General features: G+C 39.4%; 1 protein-coding gene across 3 annotated transcripts in view; it reads left to right on the top strand.

Moving 5' to 3' along the window:
• FAM161A (FAM161 centrosomal protein A) overlaps positions 1 to 21,473 on the top strand; it is a 26,325-nt gene extending 4,852 nt beyond the window's left edge. The window contains exons 2-7 of one of the 3 annotated variants that reach the window (XM_034659197.1): positions 7,694 to 7,932; positions 10,102 to 11,262; positions 11,622 to 11,789; positions 13,588 to 13,687; positions 20,177 to 20,331; positions 20,774 to 21,473. In XM_034659197.1, the coding sequence (XP_034515088.1) occupies positions 7,694 to 7,932; positions 10,102 to 11,262; positions 11,622 to 11,789; positions 13,588 to 13,687; positions 20,177 to 20,331; positions 20,774 to 20,909 (1,959 nt within the window). In that variant the 3' untranslated portion in view covers positions 20,910 to 21,473. The other 2 variants (XM_034659198.1, XM_034659199.1) reach the window with 2 other exon arrangements.
• Positions 21,474 to 22,949: the final 1,476 nt, after the last annotated feature.

Here is a 22,949-nt window from a genome sequence, read left to right as displayed (position 1 = left end):
GAGTCTTGGTTTCAGCTCAGGTCAGGTCGTGATCTCAGGATTGTGAGGTAGAGCCCTCCCCTTCCCTCCAGCTCCACACTCAGCAGGGAGTCTGCCTGAGATTCTCTCCTTCTCTCTCTGCTCCTCTCCACCGCTCACGCTCACACTCTCTCTAAAATAAATAAATCAATCTTAAAAAAAAAAAAAGGAGAAGAACCTAGCGCTTAATAGTCAGGTAGGGAAAAAGGGAACAAAAGAGATTAAGGACCAACTACGATGGTAGAAGGGTTATCACAAGGGGTGTAAGTTTCCCATTCATTGGTTTTAGTGATGAGGAAAAGGGTTAAATGCTGCTATGAAAAAGGATATTTCATCTCTGAAACAGGAGGAAAGGAGAAAAGGGGTGTAAAAGTGGGCAGTTTTGTAGATGGGAAGATGAATGAACTTCCTTCTGATGGTTTGTTTTCTTAAAGAAATAGAAGAGTTCTCATGGGAAGTTGGGGCCTGAGTCCGTGGGAGCAGGTAGAAGAGCTGGGGAAAGTGAGAGCCACCTTTCAGAAGGAAGGAAGGGGAAGTGCTAGGCAGACCAAGTGTCCATTAGAAATTGTTCAGTTTGGGGGCACCTGGGTGGCTCAGCAGTTAAGCGTCTGCCTTAGCTCAGTGGAATGGAGCTCTGTGTTGAGCTCCCTGCTCAGTGGGGAGTCTTTCTCCCTCTCCCTCTGCCCCTCTGCCGGTTTGTGCTCTCTCTCTCTCAAATAAAATCTTTTAAAAAAAGAAATTGTTCGGGTTTTTTGGGGGGGTGGCAGATCCCTTTTTTTTTAAAGATTTATTCATCTGAGAGAGATAGTGGAAGGGGCAGAGGGAGAGGGAGAGAAAGAATTTGAGGCCAACTCTGCACTGAGCTGGGAGTCCGGCACGGGGCTCGATCTCACAACCCTGAGATCAGGACCTGAGCCAAAATCAAGAGTCAGACACTCCATCGACTGAGCCAACCAGGCACCCCAGATATTGTTCAGTTTTTAATTTAGTATTAATATTCACAAAACATTCTTTTTATTTATTTTCTTTTATTTTTTAATTTAATTTTACTTTTTTATTTTTAAGTAGGCTCCACACGCAAAGTGGGCTTGAACTCGGGACCCTGAGATCAAGACCTGAGCTGAGACCTAGAGTCAAACGCTTAACCTGCTGAGCCCCCAGGTGCCCCTCATTTTATTTTTTTAAGTTACATTTTAATTATGGAAATAACCTATGAACACATTCTCCTTTTAAAATTTCAAATGCTACAAGGGCTCCTGGCTGGCTCAGTCAGTAGAGCATGTGACTCTTGGGGTTGTGAGTTTGAGCACAGTTTGGGTGTAGAGATTACTTAAAAATAAAATCTTAAAAAATTTCAAATGCTACAAATAAGACACAGGCCCTTTTAACACTTCTCCCACAAAAAAGAAAATCTGACTCCCCCCATTGGTTAGCCACTGTTTTGAAAGCAATATATAGTCCTGGGCTTTTTTCTGTTTCCTGTGTATATGATATTGTAATATATGGTCACATTTTCTATATACATATTGTTCTGCAGCTTGCATTTTGTCTATTTATTGGGGGTTTATCCATGTTAGTATATGTATATCTACCTTATTCCTTAGAAATCTTTTCAATGCAAAGAAGTTTTTAAATAAAAATTCCGGAACTGCAGATGATACCAGATAGACTAGAACACAAATAATTGTGAGTGCTGGTTACTAATGAAGCAACATGTGCTAGGAGTCATTATCTAAATGGGTCAAGCCAATCTAGGGAAGATTATCCTCTAATCTGGTGGCTACATGTACAACATTCCATAGAAAGCTGAACATTTAAAGGGAAAGCATGCTATTTTAGGTTCTTGGAAAATAATGTCTTTGGCCTACATTATTTGATTTACTAAATATTTTCTTCTGTGTGGAGATAAAGATGACATTAGAATTGGAAGTTGCTTATTAACCATTCACCTGTTTTAGATAAAACACTGTGAGATCAGTTTATCTAAAAAATTAAAAGTATTAAGCTGAAATGGAATGGATAGTGGGCAAAAGTCAGCACCTAAGTAAAGTTTGTGAGACCTGCACCATCTTGTCAAAAGCTACTCATGCTTCTAGAACTTTTCAAGCAGTTTTTCCAGGTCCAAATACATTCTATCCTTTTTGTGAAAATGATTGTTCTAAGGCCTTCTTTTAAGGGACGTTCTGAAAGAATGAATGACGAGCATACAGATGCTTTTGCCAAAAACAGTTCTTTGGAATATCCTCCTGGTTTTAATTGTAGTTTTTGGAAAATGAGCCCTTTCCTCAATACTGAGTAGAATATAGCTCTTTAGGGCAGCCAGTATTTCTTCAAAAGATTCAGTCTTCCTTGAGGAAATACCTATCTTCTTTTCCCTGTGGAAACTTAATATTTTTTTTAGTTTATATTCATTCGTCCAACAAATATTTCTTGAGTACTTGCCATTGGCCAAGAACTTTCTAGGCACTGGGAACACAGCCATGAACAAAGACAAAATCCTTGTCTTTGTGGTGCTTGCTTTTTTGTAGGGACAGGCATACAATACACAAGTCAAGTTATGTAGAATGTCAGTTGGTGGTGAGTACTTATGAAAAAAATAAAGCAGAAAAGGGAGGCTGACAATGAGTGGGGGGAGAGGTTGTAATTTCAAATAGGGTAGTCAGTGAAGATCTTGTTGAGAAGATGACATTTCATTAAGACCTGAAGGAGTGAGCAAGTGGGCCATGCAAATATCTGGAGGAAGAGCTTTCAGGGAGAGGGAACAGCAGGTGCAAAGGTCCCGAGGTGATTTTGCTGATTCTGTAAGCACTGGAAAAACTGCAAACTGGAATCAGGTGCTGCTACTAGAGTGAACTGCTGCTGCCCAGGGGAAGAACCATTGCTGGGGAGGCTCAAGCAGACAGAGAACTAGCAGGAAAGAATAAAAGTCCCTTCCTTTTCCAGCCTGGCAGTTTCCCTCTAGTCTTACTTTTGGCAGAGTCTAGTGGAGAACAGCTGGCAAAGCAGAAACACTGCAGAATCCCATCCCCAGCATCACATAGCAGGGTATTGAAGGGTGGCATTGGAGCCAAGAGACAATAGTTTAACACCCGCACACCTACTTTATATGTCACTATATTGATGTTCAGAAGGTAAGTGCCCATGTCACATGGCTAAGAAGTGCAGAACCTAGGCTTGAATGAGAATTCTAACTCCATGCCTGTAATCTTTCTCCCAAGGCATGACAACACTCCAAACTGAAAAGTGATTTAACTTCCATACAGGTGTTTCTTATTGAATGGTTATAAGGAAGCTGAAACCAGGTAACCAGTGAGTGGTTGGGAGCCAGTAGTTAGATGAGAAATGGGAACCACTTCCTGCTTGCTCCCCAAAATTGCTTTATGCATTTTGCTCTCCTCTTATCCTGCAACTTTGTGCACCTTGCTCCCCACCATATTGTCCACCTCTGCTGCTTTTACTAATGTCATTTAGCTTCATCTGGAAGTTTGAGTACCCTTTTCCTTTTTCCCCCTATACTCTCTCTGACCCCCCAGATTCTTCCATGGTTTGACTCATCTCAAATATCACCTCCTCCAGGAAGCCTTCCTTTATCTTCCAAACTCAAACCAAATCAAAATTCCTTTTGTTTGAATACTGTTATCACTTGGTCTTTGTATCTCTCATGACCGCTTTCTCCTTCATATCAGTCCTCCTTACCCTGCTTATTTAAATGTTGGTGTATGCCAGCATTTCCATCCTCAGGTTTTCATCTCTCAGTGCTTCATTCTCCCTAGGCAACCTTATCCACATCTAAAGCTGTACCTGTCACTTTTGTGTGCACTGCTGCCTGCCATATCTCCCTCTCCAGCCCACCCTTATTACCAGCTCTCCACATATATTCCACCCGCCCTGGTTTCCTGGACATCTGGCTGCCCTACTATCCCCTCAAACTCAGTATGTCTGAGACAGATTAGTCAGATTAGTTTCCTTTCCCTAAAACACTCTTTTCTACTGTATTCCCTGTATCGATGAATGGCAGCACCACCATCTACCTAGACAGACAGCACTCCAAACAGAAATCTTTTTACTTTCTTGCCCACAACCCAGGTCATTATCAAGTTGACACTTCAGCCTCCTAAATCTCCCAAGGCAGCCTCCTCTCTTTTGTCCCTGGCATTGCTCCCTTTATTTTACCCTTAATATCTCTAACTCAGACCTTTGCAATAGCCCATTAACTACTGCCAAACTTAGCTTCCTTCACTCGCTCCTACTTGCTACAAGAAGACTCCTTCTGGGGTGCCTGGGTGGCCAAGATGGTTGGGCGTCCGCTCAGGTTATGATCTCCAGGTCCTGGGATCAAGCCCCGTGTCAGGCTCCTGGTTCAGCAAGGAGTCTGTTTCTCCCTCTGCCTCTCCCCCTGCTTGTGCTCTCTCTGTCTTTCTCTCTCAAATGAATAAATAAACTAAAGACTCCTTCTGAGCATTACTATGTCACTCCTCTGCTCACATTCTTCAAGGCTCCTGGTGGCTATGGCCTGGCCACCTGGTCTCTTGGCTGGGGCTCTTGACTTACCTTTTTCACCTTGTTTCCCACCCTCCTCTGGGTTCCACATATCCTGTTCCCCACTGCCACTCAGACTACCTCTCTCTGAGCACATAATGCCTGTTGCTTCCACTTGTAGCTAAAAAACCCCTCTTGCCTTCAGGAAGAGTGCGGTGTGCCTTTGGAGCCTAACAGATTTGGGATTGAATACCAGCTCTGCTACTTACGAGCTGTGTGACTGCAGGCAGGTCACCTAACTTCTCTGAGCCTCAATTTCCTTAAGATCACACTACCTGCTAGTAGTGCCTCCGATTTCTTTGTTTTTCACTGCTTCCTTGATTTGGCACACTGTCCTCAACCATCCTTATGTCTCCAGTCTGACTCACCTCTGTAAGTTCTCTGTCTTCTTTCTCCCTAGTCAGAGTTAGGCATTCTTTCTAGGAGTTCTCATGGTGTCTTATATCTTGACATACGCGGTCACTCATTTGTCTCCCTGTTCAGCTGGGAGCAGCTTGTGGGCAGGGGTCGGGAGTTCTGTCTCATTCAAAGTCTGTTATTGATTTATTTACATGTCCTCTGCTACACTAGCTGGAAGCTTCTGGAAGGTGGAGTTTTTATCTGATTTGTATCTTTCAGGAGCCAGCTGAGTGCTGGATGTCTCTAAATATTTAATGACTGGGGAAGTTAACAAAGTTCTCATCCCCACAGCTAAGAAAGTAATGGTGAGCACATACAGAAACAGCAGAAGATATCAAAATTCTCTTACTTGAATTGTAGGACATATATAAAGCAATTCTCTGAGTCATAAATTTGTTGGTAATAAATTTCTGCATATGAGTTCTTTTGAGGAAAACTTGTTTTCCTTCATTTGCTTTCTTTTTTTTTTTTTTAAAAGATTTTATTTATTTATTCAACAGAGATAGAGACAGCCAGCGAGAGAGGGAACAGAAGCAGGGGGATGGGAGAGGGAAGAAGCAGGCTCATAGCGGAAGAGCCTGATGTGGGGCTCGATCCCATAACGCCAGGATCACGCCCTGAGCCGAAGGCAGACGCTTAACCGCTGTGCCACCCAGGCGCCCCTGCCACCCAGGCGCCCCCATTTGCTTTCTTTAAGTTACCCCAGGTGGTGTAACACTGGCCCCTTGTGCACTGTTTTTAGTCCATTAAAAAACAACAACAACAACAAACAAAACACCATACCTGTAACTATCTGTATACAATTGATGTTATGAATCTTCCTGTTGGGAGAAGCTACTCAATTTTGTTTTCTAGTGTCTTATCAGATATGTGTCTATAATTTTCTATGGCAAATATGCTTTTTTCATTTTGAGTCTATCTCAGGCAGTAGGTTAAATTTAAAACCATGGTCAGCAGCCCTTTATGCATAGCCTCACAAATAATTTCAACTGTTTCTCAACTGAGAAAATATTTAAAAAATTTTTATTTATAGAGAAAATGGGATTTTATCTCCTTAGTTGTTTCAGTTAAAGAACGTTGAAAGGGGGCGCCTGGGTGGCTCAGTCGTTTAAGCATCTGCCTTCGGCTCAGGTCATGATCCCAGGGTGCTGGGATCGAGCCCTGCATCAGGCACCCTGCTTAGCAGGAAGCCTGCTTCTCCCACTGCCTGCCATCCCCCCTGTTTGTGCTTGCTCATGTGCACGCTCTCTCTCTCTCTGTCAAATAAATAAAATCTTAAAAGAAAAAAAAAAGAACATTGAAAGGTATACGAAAGGAGTGAGGGAGGAAGATAGACCCTTCTAGGCATGACCTGTCAATAGCATAGCTGCACTGTGTGTAGTTACTATACTGTACTACTCTTGTTCTCTTGTCACCTCTGAAGACTCTGTCACCCATGGGAGCTGTTGCCCACAGAAATGGCTGTTCTGATGGGTCCTCCTACCCCCTCCCACACCCTCCTGTTCCCTCCTGAGGCATCTGGGAGGCCTTCTCCCTGGCTCCTTGGTGAGCCAATGAGAAATTTGTTCCCTCCATTCCCCTGTCCCCATTCTCCCATTTCCCTGACTTCTCTCTTTCCCTGTCTTTTCTTCAGTGGCACATCCTTGGGGCCCACACTGCAGGAGCCCAGCTAGGGGAGGGCGTTGGGCTGTGTCTGGCTGGTTTGCAGCAGGAAGAACTGTTTTTCTTCATCTCCGTTAAAACTTACAACTCAGAAGGAGGTTCTTTATAAAGGGTGGTTTGGTTCTACCCTGTTCTAGTTAATGGGTTAGTACATGATCTGGGAATTTAACCATCCTATATAAAATGAATTAAATAGCATTTCTTTCCTGGCAACTTGATGTCTCTCTCTCTCTCGCTCTTTCTTTTCTTTTTTTCTTTCTTTCTTAGTTTCTTTCTTTCTTTTTCTTTTTTTTTTCTTAAGATTCATTCATTTATTTTAGAGAAAGGTGGGGAGGGGCAAAGGGAGAGAGAGAATCTCAAATAGATTCCCTGACTCAGGGCCCAATCCCACGACCCCAAGATCATGACCAGAGCCAAAATCAAGAGTCAGACACTCAACCGACTGACCCACCCAGGTGCCCCATCTCTTATTCTTTTTTTTTTTTTTTTTAAGATTTTATTTATTGATTTGACATTGAGACAGCCAGCAAGAGAGGGAACACAAGCAGGGAGAGTGGAGAGGAAGAAGGAGGCTCCCAGCAGAGGAGCCTGATGTGGGGCTCGATCCCAGAACGCTGGGATCACGCCCTGAGCCGAAGGCAGACGCTTAACGACTGTGCTACCCAGGCACCCCCCACCCCCATCTCTTATTCTTAACAAAATGTCATTAGGGGAAAATGTACATGTATGTAGCCTACAAGTAATGTATAACCTAATTAAGTGTACGCTTTAAGAAGCAGCATTGGGGGCGCCTGGGTGGCATAGCGGTTAAAGCGTCTGTCTTCGGCTCAGGGCGTGATCCCGGCGTTACGGGATCGAGCCCCACATCGGGCTCCTTCACTATGAGCCTGCTTCTTCCTCTCCCACTCCCCCTGCTTGTGTTCCCTCTCTCACTGGCTGTCTCTATCTCTGTCGAATAAAGAAATAAAATCTTTAAAAAAAAAAAAAAAAAAAGAAGCAGCATTGGGAATTGGTGTCAGCTTAATTTGTCTTTCAGTTCTAAACACCATATAACAGGTTTTTTTCCTCCTACCAGGCTGATTTTAACAGCAGCATTTCTGAGGTGGATGAACAAACACGTATAAGTGATGAGGACTTTGTGAACTTCTCTGATATATACCACTCTAATGAAGAGTATTTTAGGAAACTAGAAAAACTGAAAGCTGCCCACTTGGAAACTATGGCAAAGTTAGAGAAGATGTACCAGAATAAATTAAATTTAAAAGAAGTTCAGCCAGTGATCATCAGGGAAGAAGTTTCTAGTGTCTCTTCCAGGTGAGTTTGTACATAACGTTATTTGTGGGCCGTAAAATGTATACTTAAAAGTGCGGAACAAAACTATTTCGGAATATTTTCTCTTGACTATCCTTTGTGCTTTTAATGATATACAGAGGTTGAATTTTATTTGAAATGTGTAATAGCTTATCCACCAATGGCTGCTTGTTTTGAGAGTCATTGGTGGTATTTAGTCTTTTCTCTCTGACCTGTCACTCATAGAACTGTAGATATGTATCAAATATTCAGTCTGGGCCATTTTTATTTTTATTTTTTATTTTTTTAAAGATTTTATTTTTAAATAGTCTCTACATGTAATGTGGGACTTGAACTTACAACCCAAAATCAAGAGTTGCATGTTCTTCCAACTGAGCCAGCCAGGCGCCCCTAGTCTAGGCCATTTTTAAATGATAAATATTAAAATTTAATTTTAAAAACCCTTTACATTATGTGGATTAACATGAGCTCGGGGGCACCTGAGTGGCTCAGTCAGTTAAGCATCCTACCCTTGATTTCAACTCAGGTCTTGATCTGAGGGTTGTGAGTTCAAGCCCTGTGTTGGGCTCCATGCTTAGCATGGAGCCTGCTTATAAAACAAAACAACAACAACAACAAAACATGAACTCATTAAAAATATAAAGTACAGGTATAGCTCTCTGTCTTGAGTGCTTCTGCTCTTGTAACTCAAGAGTATACTTTTTTTCTTTATTGAGATTTTATTTATTTATTTGACAGAGAGAGAGAGACAGCCAGCGAGAGAGGGAACACAAGCAGGGGGAGTGGGAGAGGAAGAAGCAGGCTCCCAGAGGAGGAGCCCGATGTGGGACTCGATCCCAGAACGCCAGGATCACGCCCTGAGCCGAAGGCAGCCACCTAACGACTGCACTACCCAGGCGCCCCAAGAGTGTACTTTTTGCTTTGATAAACTTTCCCACTTCTGTTACTCAAAAAAATAAATAAATAAATAAATAAATAAATAATACACACACATATATATGTATATGTGTGTATACACACACACACACACAGAGTTCAGGACTAAGACATAAATCTGATTCAGGTTTTCAAAGTAGTCTATAATTTCTGGACCCATTTCTGCTATGAACTCTCTTGTTTTGAAACTTGAGACAGGTCCCTTAACTTAGCCAGTTAGTCAGTGCTAATTGTGCATCTCCTGTGTGCCAGAAGTTGCTTGGGCACTGAGGGGTCAAAAATCAAGATGCCCTTAAGGAGCTCAAAGACTAGCTGAGAACCAAAAATTGTGATACAACATGATGTAACAATGTTATGGAGACAGGAAGAAACAACTGATCATGTCATGGTTTTGGTACAGGGATGCAGGCAGGAATTTTCTATGGAACTATCATATCCAAGTCCAGTATTAAAGGAGGAGTAGCTGTAGCAGATGCAGGAAGCAAGGAGTGGGCTTCCAGGTAACACAAACCATGTGTGCAGAGGCATAGTGGCATGAGAAATCATGGTGTGTGTGAGGAACTTCATGTGGTTGGATATGACTTAAGATTGGTAACTGGAGGTAGAGAAAGGCAAGAGGTGAAACAGGAAAGGTAGACAGGGGCTAGTCTTTTTTTTTTTTTTTTTTTTTTTAAGATTTATTTATTTATTTGAGAAAGAGAGAGAATGAGCAAGAGAGAGCACAAGCCAGGGGGAGAGGCAGAGGGAGAGGGAGAAGCGGACTCCCCACTGAGCAAGGAGCCTGATGTGGGGCTTGATCCAAGGATCCTGGGATCATGACCTGAGCTGAAGGCAGACACTTAACCGACTGAGCCAGCCAGACACCCCAGAAAGGGGCTAGTCTTGAAGGACTTTATAATCTAGACTTTGTTACAATGGGATATAATAGAAAAGTTTCAGGAAGGGGAGTGACATGACTAGATGTATGTTTTAAGATGGTGACTCTGGAAAACATGTGGAGAATTTAATAGAGGTTAGCCACAAGGAGCTCTGCTGTCTCAGGTTCCCCTGTGAAATGAGGGAATTGAATTAGATTTTTTATAGGCGTCTCTTAGCTCTATTCTAAATAAAAATGATAATTATAAGGCCTCTCTGTCCAGTTCCTATCTTCTGATTATACCTTGATCTTATAGTTCTTAATTTTTATATTTGGTCACATGCAACTGATAATGTAACTTAATTATTCTTCTCATTTAGGTCTGATTCAGAAAAGAACTCCTATCACCCTGTCTCGTTAATGACATCATTTTCAGAGCCTGATTTAGGGCATTCTTCCTCCTTGATTATGTCTTCCTCTGAAGATGAGTTGCCCAACTCAGAAAAAGAGTATCCTGAGAAAAAGAGGGCGATGAGCTATGCTAAAGAGCTCATCAACAACATGTGGACAAACTTTTCTGTTGAAGATTATATTCAGTGTAAAGATGCTAAATTCCCAGCAGTTGAAAAAACAAAGAAGAAACCAAGAGAATGGGTGCCAAAGATTACAGTACCTGAGCCTTTTCAAATGATGATCCGGGAACAGAGGAAAAAAGAAGAGAACATGAAATCTAAATCAGACACTGAAACGGTACGCCAACTGCTCAAAAAACAAGAAGAGGAATCAGAATGTAAGAAAAAATTCCGAGCCAATCCGGTTCCTGCATTCGTCTTTCTCCCCCTTTATCATGACATACTCAAGCAAAATGAAGAACGCAGGAGATGTTTGAAGGAAAAAACCAAAGAAGCTCTTTTGGCCTCACAAAAGCCATTTAAGTTTATTGCAAGGGAGGAACAGAAGCAAGCAATCCGGGAAAAGCAGCTGAGAGACTTGTGTAAGTCTAAAAAGAAAACAAATCGATTTAAGGCCAGACCTATACCCCGATCTACTTATGGCTCAACCTCCAATGAAAAGTTAAAAGAAGAGCTGTACAGAGACATTATGACCCAGCTGAGAGCCCGAGAGCTTTTACAGAATTCATCCCCTCTGCCTTGTAGGTCAGGTCACACAAGTGCTCCGAGGAAGCTCAAGTGTCCTGAACAGGCTGAAAAGCTGGAGTGTAAACACAAGTTTAGATGCCAGACTGCTGATTTTGAAGACCATCCTCGGAGATACCAGAAACACCTCTCAGAACAGAAGTGTTTAAAATTCCTCACCGGCCATAAACCATCTGATCTTCATGCGGCCTCCAATACATCCACTAAAAGAGAGAAAATTGTGGCAGACATTGCAGCCAATGAAGAACATTTGAAAGAAACACGGCCCAGTCTGTCTCCAAGGCACAAGCCAGCAGTTAGAAGTGCAAGTGCAAAGCCTGTGCCTTGTAACTGCCACCCTCCGATGCCCACGGTAGCTTCCAGAGGAAGAGAACAAGCCACGAGGTAAATGACTAGGGTGTAGTACCAGCTGACGCATGGCTGCTAAAGTAGTGTTTGTAGCTCTGATGATTTGATGTCGGTCAATTTGAAAATACGAAGAAATTATATTTGGTCATATATTTTACTATATAAGATAGAGCATTTTCCCAGAGGGTGTTCTCCTAAGAAATGAATGTATTTTCCTTTTTATGAATCTTCGGGGATAGAAAAGATTAATCAGCCTGTTGATTTCCAGTTTCGCAAGTCAGAGCCTTCTCAAAAGGTCGCCTTTTTTCAACATTTGAATTTTCCTGTGTTAAATCTTTGCTACACAACCTTCTCGTTGGCTTAAAGGGAATTAAGCCTTAGTTTGTTGCCCTCAGGAGATCACTTGAGGAAAAGAAAATGTTGGAAGAAGAGAGAAATCGGATCCTAACTAAGCAGAAGCAAAGACTGAAAGAATTGCAGAAACTCCTGACAATCCGGGCTAAGGCTTATGACTCACATCAAAGTTTAGCTCACATGTCAAAATCCAGAGTCATATCTCTCAGGTATCAAAAAAGAATCCTGAACCTCCAGATCACTGGTTTTCAAACTTTCTTTTTTAATCAGCGGATACAAAATAGGAACAGATTAATTCATATTTTAGTTTCTGGATTCAAGTTGCTCCCACTTAGACTCAGCGTCCACACACATACATATTAACACTCACTCACGTCACCTCATGGTGAGGACCATAATGCCATGTTGATGAACAGAAACGTTTACTAGCGTGGCCATAGTTAATAGTTGTGACCTTATGTCAGTATCTAATCTTTTCTTTTTCTTTATATATATTTTTTTTTTGAGTAAGCTCCATGCCCAATGTGGGGCCTGAATGTGACACGACCTGAGACCAAGAGTTCTATGCTTTACCGACTGAGCCAGGCAAGGGCCCCTTATTTATACTATTTTTGATTGCACAGTACAATATTGAGAAAAATCTTTTTTTTAAAGTTTTTTATTTTAATTCCAGTATAGTTAACATAGAAAAATCCTGATTCATACAGATAAAACTCTTTTTTAATAGTTCGCCATGTAATCACAGAATATTCTTTAATAAATAGATCTTTCAAAGAGCTTTGTTCTAAGGTCTGCATGAAATCTGATATCACAAATGAACACTTTGATGTTAATTAACACCAATTATGTGATGTGTCAATTAACACGTGTGTGTTTAGTGCTGTGTGTTGCATTTCATTGCAGTTCTAATATAAATATAATATAAATAAATAAAAATATTTGCAGAACCCCTTCACAGAACACTGGAATTCTGCAGTATAAAGTTTGAAAACCAGTGTTCCAGAGGAACATTTTTATGTAAAAATGTTCATGTTTAAGTAGGAAAATATCACCCCCAAAGCTCGGTAAGTTATACGGTTTATTAATTTTTAATCTGATTTATAAGTACCCCCCAAACCTATATTTGCTTTTAATTATGAGTGTTCCTTTTTAAATACATACTATTTATAATAATAATTATATTCCTTTATAATGTATATTATGTTTATATTCCTTATAATGTATATCAGTGTAATTCAGTGATGGAGCTTAATTTGATGAACTTGAGCAAAAATTTTTAGAAATATACTGTTCACCCTAAGAACGTAAACTGAATTTTTCATAATACCAATTTTGTGTATAATTAAGCATAATTACCATTCTATAGTACAATTATTTTCTCTAATCCATGAAATCTTATTACCTTAGTAGAGTTAGTATGTTTTACAGAAAGGAAATAGAGTATTTTATTCATTATAAGATCTTGTGCAAATAGTAAGTACATTTACTATGAATTTATGTATTTTGGTTCCTTTTCCTCCATATGTCCTATTCCTTTACTCCCTATTTTCCCCTGACCTGCTCCCATTTAATTACCTTTGCCACCAACCTATAGGAGATCTTGTTTTGGGAGAAAAAGAAGAGCAAGGTCTTGGTTTTCGGAAGAAATTCCTTAAAGAGAAGATACCTAATTTGGACTGAATTTTCTTGGTTTTCTGCACTTAAAATTGAGTTAAGAGGGCATCTGTTCATCTCTTCAAGCCAGTTTAAAGCATATTTAATATATTATGTCTTGAAAATTTCAGAAATATCAGAATATCCAGACTGTTCCCAAGATGTAAAATGTGTGCTTTCACCACCTAGGGTTTTTATTCTGCACTCCATAGACATTTACCAGTCTAGGAAAGGAATTATGGTAAACTGTAAGCCGTGCTCATAATTTAATTCCTGATTTATCATCTAAGCTAAATGTTATATGTGTAAGTTACTATTTCTTTTTAAAATTCCATTCCTTTTATTTGATTTTAGAAAGAGTGAAAAGGAAAGGATGAGAGAATACCGACGAGAACTAGAAGAAAGAGAAGAAAAATTAAAACACAGGCCGCTACTATTTGAAAGAGTTGCTCAGGTTGTGTTTGTTGGAATTTAAGAGCTACAGTCAGCTTTTTTTTTTTTTTTAACATCTCTAGCTCCTAACTTACAGACCATTTTTCTTATATAGTTTATTGAGACATATTACTGGTTTTGTGACAGCTTCATCAAATCAGTCAAGTAAGTTTCTGCTTAAATCTGAACATCAGATCTTGTTGAGGAGACGTGTCAGCTTGATAAAGAACATGCTGCTAAGGCAGTCACAGTCAAAGTAATAGTTTCACAACCTGCTTTTCGTGGCTGGGCTTTTTTTTTTTTTTTTTTTTTTTTTTTTTTTTTTTTTTTTTTTAGTACCAACTTAGCCGTATATTAAGGTGAGTCTTCGTGATATGATTTGGAAGTCTTTAAAGAATTAAAAAATGAAACGCAATGCTAATGGAATCAGATTTATTTCTGCCAGTTTTTTTTTCAGTTTCATTGAGATATAACTGACTTAGAGCACTGTGTAAATTTAAGATGTACAACATGTGACTTGACATACATATATGGCAAAACGATTACTACCGTAAGTTTAGTTAATAACCCACACCTCATATAGATACCAAACTTTTAGGACTTAACTAAAATCTAAAGTTTTAGGATTTTCTCTCTTAGCAACTTCCAAATGTGCCATACCTTGGTATCAACTACAGTCATCATGTTGTACATTACATTCCCAGTACCTATTTATTTTATAATTAGAGGTTTATACCTTTGACCACCTTCATCTAGCCCCTGGTAACCACATATCTGACTGTTTTTCTATGAGTTTGTTTTGTTTTTGTTTTTAGATGCCACATATAAGTGAGATCGATAACATTTGTCTTCCTCTGTCTGACTTATTTCACTTAGCATAAAGTCCTCAAGGTCTATCCATATTGTTGCCTATGACAGGACTTCCTTTTTAATGGCTGAATAGTATTCCTTTGCACACATGCCACATTTTCTTTACCCATTCATCTTTTGACAGATACTTACCTTGTTTCCACATCTTGGCTATTATAAATAATGCTTCAGTGAATGTGAGGGTACAAATATCTCTTCAACATAGCGATTTTCTTTCCTTCAGAAAAATACCCAGAAGTTGAGTATTGCTGGATTGTATCGTATTTCTGTTTTTAACTTTTTGAGGGACCTCCATACTGTTTTCCATAGCGGTGGTACTAATTCTTACCAGCAGTGCACAAGGGCTCCCTTTTCTCCACATCCTCACTAGCAAAGCATTTGTTATCTCTTGTCTTTTGGATCCTAGCCATTCTAACAGGTGTGAGGCGATACCTCATTGTGGTTTTGATTTGCAGTTGCCTGATGATTAGTGATGTTGAGGACCTTTTCATGTACCTGTTGGCCATTTGAATATCTTCTTTGGAAAAATGTATATTCAGATCCTTTGCCCATTTTAAATTGGATTATTTGGTTTTTTGCTATTGACTTGTATGAGTTCTTTATATATTTTGGATATTAACCCCTTATCAGATATATCATTTGCAAATATTTTCTCCATTCAGTAGCTTGCCTTTTCATTTTGTTGATCGTTTTTTTTTTTTTAAGTGAGTCTATAATTTTCATTCTTACCTACAATTACTGAAAGGACTTCCTTTTCATTGGGAAAATAATTTGATCCTATGGATGGTGAGTCCTGATTTTACTAAATTTATAGTCGGTTTTACAGTCTTCCCCTGAGAGATATCCATTTCGCATCATCTTCTCCTTTGTACTCACAAGGGAGGTGTTCTTATGGGTGACATAGCTTAATAATAGAATCACTGGAGGTTACAGGTGCTGTGTTGTGAATTTCAAGCTGTTGCATTTGGAGCTTCCTGGCAGCATTACAGGACCACCCTTCTCGATGATGCACTGAGGACAGGGACATGTATTATAGGTGAATTTACATATTCAATCTCTCAGAGTTATGGGAACCCTCTACTTACAGATTTGGATATAATTTTATGTAATACTTTTCATCTTAAGGGGTGGATTTCTTTTTTAATATCTCAGTTTCAACTTTAGAGGGAAAAATACAGAAAAATTCTGTATTACCTAGTGGAAAGTGATTGACTTTTAGCTCAAAGTAGTTATTTCCAAATCCCAACTGCAGATTGTTATATCTTTTTGTCGGTGGTTTTATCTACACAGATTTCCCACACATTCATCTTGCCTTCCTCTTTAACTTCCTATTTTTGTTGGGCCACAATTTTGGTGGCTGGGAACCATTTTTACTCCCCCTTTCAGCTGTCACTGAGAGACCTGACAAGTTTTCTTCCTAAATAATTTTTGGATCTGCCTTTCTCCATTCCTGATGGTGAAATGCTACGTGAACCCTCTATTATCTCCTGAGTTATTGTAATGGTTTGACTGTTTTCTGGCCTTGCTTTTTGCAAAGCCACCCATTATATTTTCAGCTTACCATTCCCGTTCCCTTGCCAAAACATTAACCCTGGATAGGTAGTAAATAACCTCTGGTAACAGTGACAGTCATGCATTTTCACTGATTCTACTCGTTCTCATTTTCAATGAATGGTATCAAGAGGTCTTGTCACTGACTTCTTCAAACAGGACTACAAAGTGGGTATTCCTGTATTACAGAGGAAAAAACTGAAGTTCAAAGAAGGTAAGTAACTAGTAAGTTTTATAGTCAGTCAGTAATTTAACTAGGATTGGACCCAAATCCGTCTGCTTCTGAACACTTAAGACTAATACTGTCCTGCTTTCTCCCAGAAAATACCTCCATGAGTCTCAGCATAGTGTATAGAACTCCCTATACTCTGATCCCTGTTAACCTCTAATTGAGTAGATTCTAAATACTAAACCAAATTCATCAACCACAGCACTGCCCCCACTCCCTCACCATGGACACCCTTTACTTTGAGACCATACCAGACTACTAGTTTCAAACTTGAAATCTTTATTCATGCTGTTGCTGAACACTCTTAGAGCCTCTTCTTGTTTTTCCTCCTAATCTTTAAAGTCCGTATTAAATCACTTCTTGCATTGTTTCCCAGGTAGGATCGGGTGCCCTTTCCGGTGTTTTTTACCCTCTGCATGCCTCTGTCTTCGCTCCTGCTACAGTGCGTGGGAATTAGCTGTTTCGGGATCTCTCTTCCCTTCTAGCTAGTTTGTTTTAAAGGTCGTGGTCAAATCTTTGTATTCCCAGCACCTCGCACCTAGAATAACGTCTGGCACAGAGGAGATGTTAATAAACATTTGTTGAACCAAAACTGTTAGGATCAGTTAGCCAGATAATGACCTCTTGCTTTTTTTCTTGGATTAGCTGGGGGAGGGGGGTGAGAGCGCCGCCCTGACCTGTTGTTAGCAATGCTCTCAGCCTGAGTAAGCAGTTGTGCCGTGCTGTGAATTCCCGCTGCTTCTGAGCACCAGAGAATGTGAGGCAAAATAAGTAGCGTGTGTGAGATTAAAGCCATAGAGAAATGTTAAATGTCGAAAGCATAGGTCAGTTTCACAGCTGGTTCTATTTCTGCCGCTTCTGGCCCTCACATATTCCGGTACCTTTTTGTCCGAAAAGACTTTTCTCTCTCCATATATACAACGCTACCTCCCGTGAGGACTTGTTAACAAAAGAAGTATGCAGTAATTAAGTAAGTGGAAGAAGTACTATAAATGAAACTTATGGTTATGGAAAATAAGTATTTTCCCCCTTCAAACGAGGGCACTGATTGTAGACAAATTTTCATCATTGCATGTTATTTTGGTTTCCTGAAGAAGCAACACTAATTTTTTTTTGCAATCTTTGATAGTAAAATAAAATAATCATACAGTTATTTTATTTCAAAGATTTTATTTGTCAAGAGAGAACACAAGCAAGGGAAGCGGTAGACAGAGGGAGAGGGAGAAGCAGGCTCCCCGCTGAGCGAGGAGTCCGATGGCAGGGCTCGATCTCAGGACCCTGGGATCATGACCTGAGCCAAAGTCAGATGCTTAACCCACTGAGCCACCCAGGTGCCCCCATATGGTTATTTTAATTGTTCCTTTGATCTCATAGTCTGTGCAATTCTTTGCATGGTGAAATGCAAGGAGGAAATATTTATTTCAATTAGGAATAATTATATACTATTCACCTTGATATAAAATAGTAAAAGGTAATTAATTCTATATATAGAGTGACTGGCAGTGACTCACCATTGCTTTGGTTTTGTTAACATAAATTAGTGCAGTTTTTTCTTGCAGTCTGTTTTGCTGTAACTATTGCTGCTAATTAACAGCTATTATTTAATAAATTCACTCACAACTTTGTGCATTATCCATTTATTAGTGTTAATTGTGATCTTGCTGTTGTTGAGTTATTCTCTAGCAGAGTAAGCCTATGATCTGGGACAGAACAAACCATGTTGTCCTGTTTCTTGGAAATCACAGGGCTTACTAATTGAGTAGATTCCAAATTCTAAACCAAAATCAAATGAAGACTTATGAGCCTGACTTTGGTATCATTTTAATCTCTTTTATATTTAATTTGCTTACATCAGCATATACTGTTCTTAATGCATTTAGAGTTAGGTTTGGGGTTTCTTTACAGTGTTTGGGGCATAATTCTTATCTTCTCACTTTGCCATGACTTTCAGTTCCTCAAGGCTTGTGTGTTGGTGTTCATAGCCTCGATACATTTTTTTTTAAAGATTTTATTTATTTATTTATTTATTTATTTATTTATTTGAGAGAGAGAGAACACAGAGCAGGGGAGAAGGGGAGAGGGAGAAGCAGATTCCCTGCTGAGCAGGGAGCCTGATGTCGGACTCAATCCCAGTACCCTGGGATCACGATCTGAGCTGAAGGCAGACACTTAACTGACTGAGCCACCCAGGCGCTCCTCTGGATGCACTTCTATTAACTTTTCTAAAAATTGTTATTCATAGTGGGTGCATTTTAGCAACAGTTTGAGTGCATTTTCAGTTTTCCAGATCATCAGGAAATCACTGGTGACAGTTTATCCATTGTAATCAGTCTTTGCTATTTTGGTTTCTGCCGTGGAACACTAGATGCTCTGGTCCCTCATTATGCTGGAGTCACTCTAGGCAGATAAATATCTGACAGCTGCATTGCTGAAGTCAGGTTTAAGCTACCTTCGAACTCTGGGATGAGCACTGCTACTTAGAGAAAGCTGCATGGTGGAGTGGAAAAGACCCAGGAAATGGTCAAGAGACCTGGTTCTACCACTCACTATCCTTGTGACCTTAAGCAAACTGCTTGACCTTAGTGGTGGTGGAAGGAGTGTTTTGGTTTCCTTGTTTGTTAAATTTGGGGGGTGAGACTGGGTGCTCTCCCACACCCTTTCCAATATGGGGTGCCATTGGTGCACTGGAACTGGCCCATTCCTAGTCACCTTGCTTTAGTTGAAGGTCCAGATGGCAATTCTTGGCCTTACACTCATAAGAGGTAAAAGGGGACCAAAGCTGAGGCACTAGTGTGAACCCCAGTTATCCTGTGACCCTGGAAAGCCTGTGGTCTCAGGAACTGATGACTTCTGACTTGCTTCAGGTGTGAGAGGGTCATCACAATTCCACAGGTCCCAAAGCCAGGAAACAACTTTCTGGAGATTTGAACCCAGTTCTAAATTCTTGTTCTTTTTTCTGTATCTGTTGATTCCTCCAGAGTAGAGGTAACAACAGTGATGATTTTATCATCCTTGATAGATTAGAGATATGGCAAGTAAAGAATAAAAATTACAGTGGTACATAAAAGAACCCTCTGACAACTATCACAAACTTACTTTCTTCCTGGTTTTTCCAGATAGTCTTGAACAGTCATAAAAGTGTATTTTAAAAAAGTATATAAAACAGGTAAGAGTGTAAAGAATAGGTCAAAACTCATGTGGCTACTACCTAGGTTAGCAAACAGAACATTGCCAGCACCCCAGAAACCCTATGTGCCCTTCCCACATCAAAACCCTCTCCCACTCCCCTAGAGGTAACCACCATTCTAATTTTTGAGATTAGCATTTCCTTGTTTTTGCTATAATTGTTGTTTGTGTTTTGCAGTCTTACTATCCTTTGTACCTATCCCTACACAGTACAGTTTAGTTTTGCCCGTTTGGGGACTTTATGTAAATGAATCATACATACTCTATGTATTCTCTTGTGTGTTGCTTCTTTTGCTTAGTATTGTGTTCATGAGATCCATCCATATTGTCATGTACAACTAGAGTTCATTCATTGTCATTGCTTTATTTTACTCCGTTGTATGAATATACCACTATTTATCCGTCCTACTGTTGAGAGATTTTTGGGTTGTCTCCAGTTTGGGGCTGTTACAAACAGTACTGTCCCGAGGGTTTTGGTACAGGTCTTCTGGGACGTATATGGAGGAGCTTCTCTGGGTATATGCCTGAGGGTGGGATTGCTGGTCAGAAGGTCTGCATACTGTCAGCCAACTGTGATTATGGGATTTAATTTTCACTGGAGCTTTTAATCCATATATTTTTAATGGAAATTTGAAGTCTTTTGCTCTCCTCTAAAAAGGTTTGTCTTTCCTGTAGAAAAATGCAAGAATGGCAGCAGAAAAGCATTATTCTAAAACCCTAAAAGCACTAGGACTATCTGATGAGTTTGTTTCAAAGAAAGGCCAAAGTGGAAAAATAATTGAGTACTTCAGCAATCAAGAGATGAAGAGTTTCATTGAAGATAACGAAAGGTAACATATATAAGATGTCTAAATTATTTACCTTTGAAAAAATTCTTACCTGCCAGAAAGCATAAAATTATGTCCTATATTTTTAAAAGATCTTTTATTCTAACAAAATACATGTAAACTATTGTAAAACATTGATATTTTAACACTTGACACATTCAAAATATTGCATGGTAATGAAGTATCTTGCTTTTAAAGCAGAATAATTTAAATTTCTGACTGACATAAATGATGAAAATAATAAGATGCTTTCAAATTAAGTTTAAAGAGCCAAAGTTTGAAATATATTAGTTCCCAATTGGCAGTTTCATAGAGTTTTCTTGATAATTTGGAGCTCATACACTTGAGGAAGGAAGACTTCTTGATGGCATACATTGCCAAAGGTTTGTTGACCTTTAAACCAAATCATTTTTCCTTTGAAAGATTGATAAATTTCTTCCTCCAGCTTTGATGAAGAAAAAATAGAAGAAAGAGAGAATGGGGAAGAAAATCATTTTATTGATACGAACAGCCAGGATTCTTACAAGGAAAAAGAGGAAGCTGATGAAGAGAGCGGAGAAGAGAAATCTGTTAAGGAGTAACACGGAATCAGCGGGTCTCCTGTCTGTGCCGAGCTGTCGATGGTGGCCGTGGGCCTTAGTACCCGTGCTTGTGGTGTTAAGAGCATCGATGAGAGCCTCCGATAGGTACAGGGCTCTTGAGCAAAGTTATCTGTAGCCTGAAAAGGCCAAATCCAGCCGAAAGGTTGTTGTGTCAGTTAGTGTAAGGCTTTGCCGAGTCAGGTTTTTTAATCGCTCCATATGGTTTGCAACTTTGACCTTACTTGTACGTTTAAAAAAGCATTTGAGAATCATAGCTGTCACAAACTGATTAGTTATAAAAGTATGTGTTACTTCCTTATTTGGGGTGGAAACAAATGGCATGGCAGTGAGAGCAGAGAGAAGTATTGGCTTTTGGTGATTTGAAAAAAAATTTCTGGAAAGTCTGAATCAATAAATATCTTTAAATTATTTGCCCATTCTTTTCCTCTGCAATACATCTCACAAAATGAATCCTCATACTTGTTTTACTGGGTATTTTAAGTTTCTTATCTGAGCCATTTTTTTAAAAAGTAATAAAATTAGAAAAAAATAGGCACTTAAAAATTCGTGTTCATTTCTGCACTGTTTGCTGTTAAATTATCCACACTATCATGACTTTTTCTTTTTATCCCTAGTTTTATTCCAAATTGTTTTTGATATGTAAATTATTAGAAAAGTTTTTATACCAGTTTTTTTTAACCCTGTGTATTATGACAGAAGTAATTATAAACATCTGAGTTATAATCTTAATTGGGTGTAAATATCAACACTGTTGTATATATGATGAAATTGTGCATAATAACTTATCCAAGGCAAATCTCCAAAGTAATTCAGATTTAACTCTTTAATACTAGACCCAGTTGTGCTCAAATTTTTATACGTTATTGTAGATATATTTTGTCTTTCTGTGCATGATGGTAATTTGTATGAATCTATCATTTTTAGTCTTTAAGCAAATTTTTGTTTTAAAAATTCAAACCAGTGGCGCCTGGGTGGCTCAGTTGTTAAGCATCTGCCTTCGGCTCAGGGTGTGATCCCAGAGTCCTGGGACCAAGCCCCACATCAGGCTCCTCTGCTGGGAGCCTATTTCTTCCTCTCCCACTCCCCCTGCTTGTGTTCCCTCTCTTGCTGGCTGTCTCTCTCTCTCTGTCAAATAAATAAATAAAATCTTAAAAAATAATAATTTTAAAAATTCAAACCAGACATAAAGATGTGATAGGATAAGGCATTTTCTTTTCTAAAAACAACCTCCTTTAAAGAGGATGAGCTAACTAGAGTATTTATAATAGCAATGTTTCCCAGCTGGAAATTTGTGCTTTAAATTAAGAAATAAGATGATTTTTCTCAAGGGCATATGTTTCCTTGTAATTCCTTCCTACAGTTTGTGTTAAAACTATTTGTCACTATGATTAGATCGTAAACTCTTTGAGAGTACCATTTTAAAAGTCATCTTTGTGATTCCTTTAATATTTTGCACAGGATTGTGCATACGGTAGGTACTTAATAAAGGCTTGGATGAGTAAGTAGATGAATATGGTTTTTAATTATGATTATTTCAAAACGAGTACCCATGGGATTAAAATCATCTCCCTTCTAATTTACTGAAAGCCAGTGAAACACAATCAACAAATTGTAATATTTAAAACATGACTTGCTTCCAAGGATTTGTTCCTCATTCTGTCCCTCCTCAGTTTCATGGGAACAGTGTGGGACTTGGTTTCAGGACCAATGTTCAGTTTTCTTTTCTTTAAAAATGGAAGTAGTACCTATCTGGGTGGCTTTAGGAAGGATTGGATGATATCATGTATGGAAAAAAACTCTTTGGAAACTAGGCTATTCTAATGATTAGTGTCAGAGGACAGAGTATTCCTGAAGAAATGTCAATTTAACCATACTTGTATTTCAATGAGATACAAAGTGATTTAAATGTTGTATTAGAAATAATGTTTGGGGGTGCTTGGGTGACTCATTCGGCTCAGGTCATTATCTCAGGGTCATGGGATGGAGCCCTGCTTAGGGCTTCACACTCACCAGGAGTCT

The sequence above is a fragment of the Ailuropoda melanoleuca genome, chromosome 4 (genome assembly GCF_002007445.2).
Source record: "Ailuropoda melanoleuca isolate Jingjing chromosome 4, ASM200744v2, whole genome shotgun sequence".
NCBI classification, from domain to species: Eukaryota; Metazoa; Chordata; class Mammalia; order Carnivora; family Ursidae; genus Ailuropoda; species Ailuropoda melanoleuca.
Note: the sequence above shows the minus strand (reverse complement) of the source record. Positions and strands in the feature narration are given on the sequence as shown.